This window comes from Phalaenopsis equestris, unplaced genomic scaffold, assembly GCF_001263595.1.
Source record: "Phalaenopsis equestris unplaced genomic scaffold, ASM126359v1 Scaffold195011, whole genome shotgun sequence".
Lineage (NCBI taxonomy): Eukaryota > Viridiplantae > Streptophyta > Magnoliopsida > Asparagales > Orchidaceae > Phalaenopsis > Phalaenopsis equestris.
In genome coordinates this window covers 1-1,226 of record NW_018214960.1, presented here as the reverse complement: position 1 = coordinate 1,226, position 1,226 = coordinate 1, and the positions used below count along the sequence as shown (strand labels likewise).

Sequence of the window (1,226 nt, the reverse complement as noted above, 5' to 3'; positions counted from 1 at the left end):
TTTTAAAAATTCAACATTTATGTGAGATCAGCTCATTAATGTCCCAACAACTGATACATTTTCTTTTCCATCCTTGAAAAAGAAAAAAAACATTTTTTATGAAGTCATGAGAAAGCTAATATACTTCCAAATAATTTAGTCATTTTCTTTGGAGAAAAAAATATTACACACAGAAAGAATATGTGCGGATAGTGTGAATTTGCAATACCGCCAATCCACATGTACGTTAACCGCACATAATATTTCATCATTGCCTTGTTGATGAATTAGCGAGCGAACATTACACGCGGCATCCACATATACTGAATGTTGATATTACTTGAAACACCTATCTTGCCTGCACGTAATATTTTCTCTAAATTAACACATCATCTTCCTCTTCTCCACCTCAAAATCTCATAACCATATAACTCAAAAACAAAGAGAACTCAAAAATCAAAATCAAGATATGAAATCAGTAATGGACCTGATTCTTCCCTTACTTTTCACCAGCACATTTCCTCCTGCAACAAACAAACATGACTCAGATCAGCCTCAGACAAGCACTGACGAACCACGACCTTATTCTTCTTCTTATCCACAATTTTAACCACATTCTCAAACATGGCAACATCACAAGGAATTCTCAGAACTCCTTCGTTCTGAAACCCAAACTCCTCTTCAGCTTCCTGAAGAAGAACTTGGAAAGCTTTGTTCTCTAAAAACTCCATTGGAACTCTGAATCTCTTCATCTGTGTTCCAACGCACAGCACAAAATAGCCTTTGGGAACATTGCTGTTCAGCTCTGATGACGTTTCTGAGAAGGAGAAGGTTTTCTTCAGTTGGTTGATTTTGGTTTTTTGAGTTATGGCGAATTTTTTCCACTTCTGAAAAATCTGCTGAAGAGCAACTGTGTCTGTGATTTTGTTGCTGGATTTAGCTGAATCCATGGAGGTTGGTTTTGGTTTGTGAAGAAAATGTGAGGAAGGTTGGTGTTGATTGTGGTGGTGATGATGGAATGGACTTTGTTGCATGTATTGGAATTTATAGGAGCGTTTTGATGTGTTTTTTTAATGGAAAATTTCTTATGTAGCAACTAATTTATATGTATTTATGTATCTCAGTTAGGTATGGCTCATGTACCAGATAAGGGACGGATGTTGGAGTGGAACAGAATGAGCGAGCGTAGCGGAGCGCATCAATCGTAGTGGAGCTCTGCTCCCGAGAACGTAGGCAAATTGCCGAAC

At 37.7% G+C, this 1,226-nt stretch overlaps 1 protein-coding gene across 1 annotated transcript; it reads right to left on the bottom strand.

Moving 5' to 3' along the window:
• Positions 1 to 324: 324 nt before the first annotated feature.
• On the bottom strand, positions 325 to 973 carry LOC110034972 (auxin-induced protein 6B-like). The gene is made up of 2 exons (XM_020739211.1): positions 467 to 973; positions 325 to 337 (listed from the first exon to the last, which is right to left on the bottom strand). The coding sequence occupies exon 1, from the start codon at positions 927 to 929 to the stop codon at positions 486 to 488; it is 444 nt and encodes a 147-aa protein (XP_020594870.1). The 5' UTR covers positions 930 to 973; the 3' UTR covers positions 325 to 337; positions 467 to 485.
• Between the last annotated feature and the right edge of the window lie 253 nt (positions 974 to 1,226).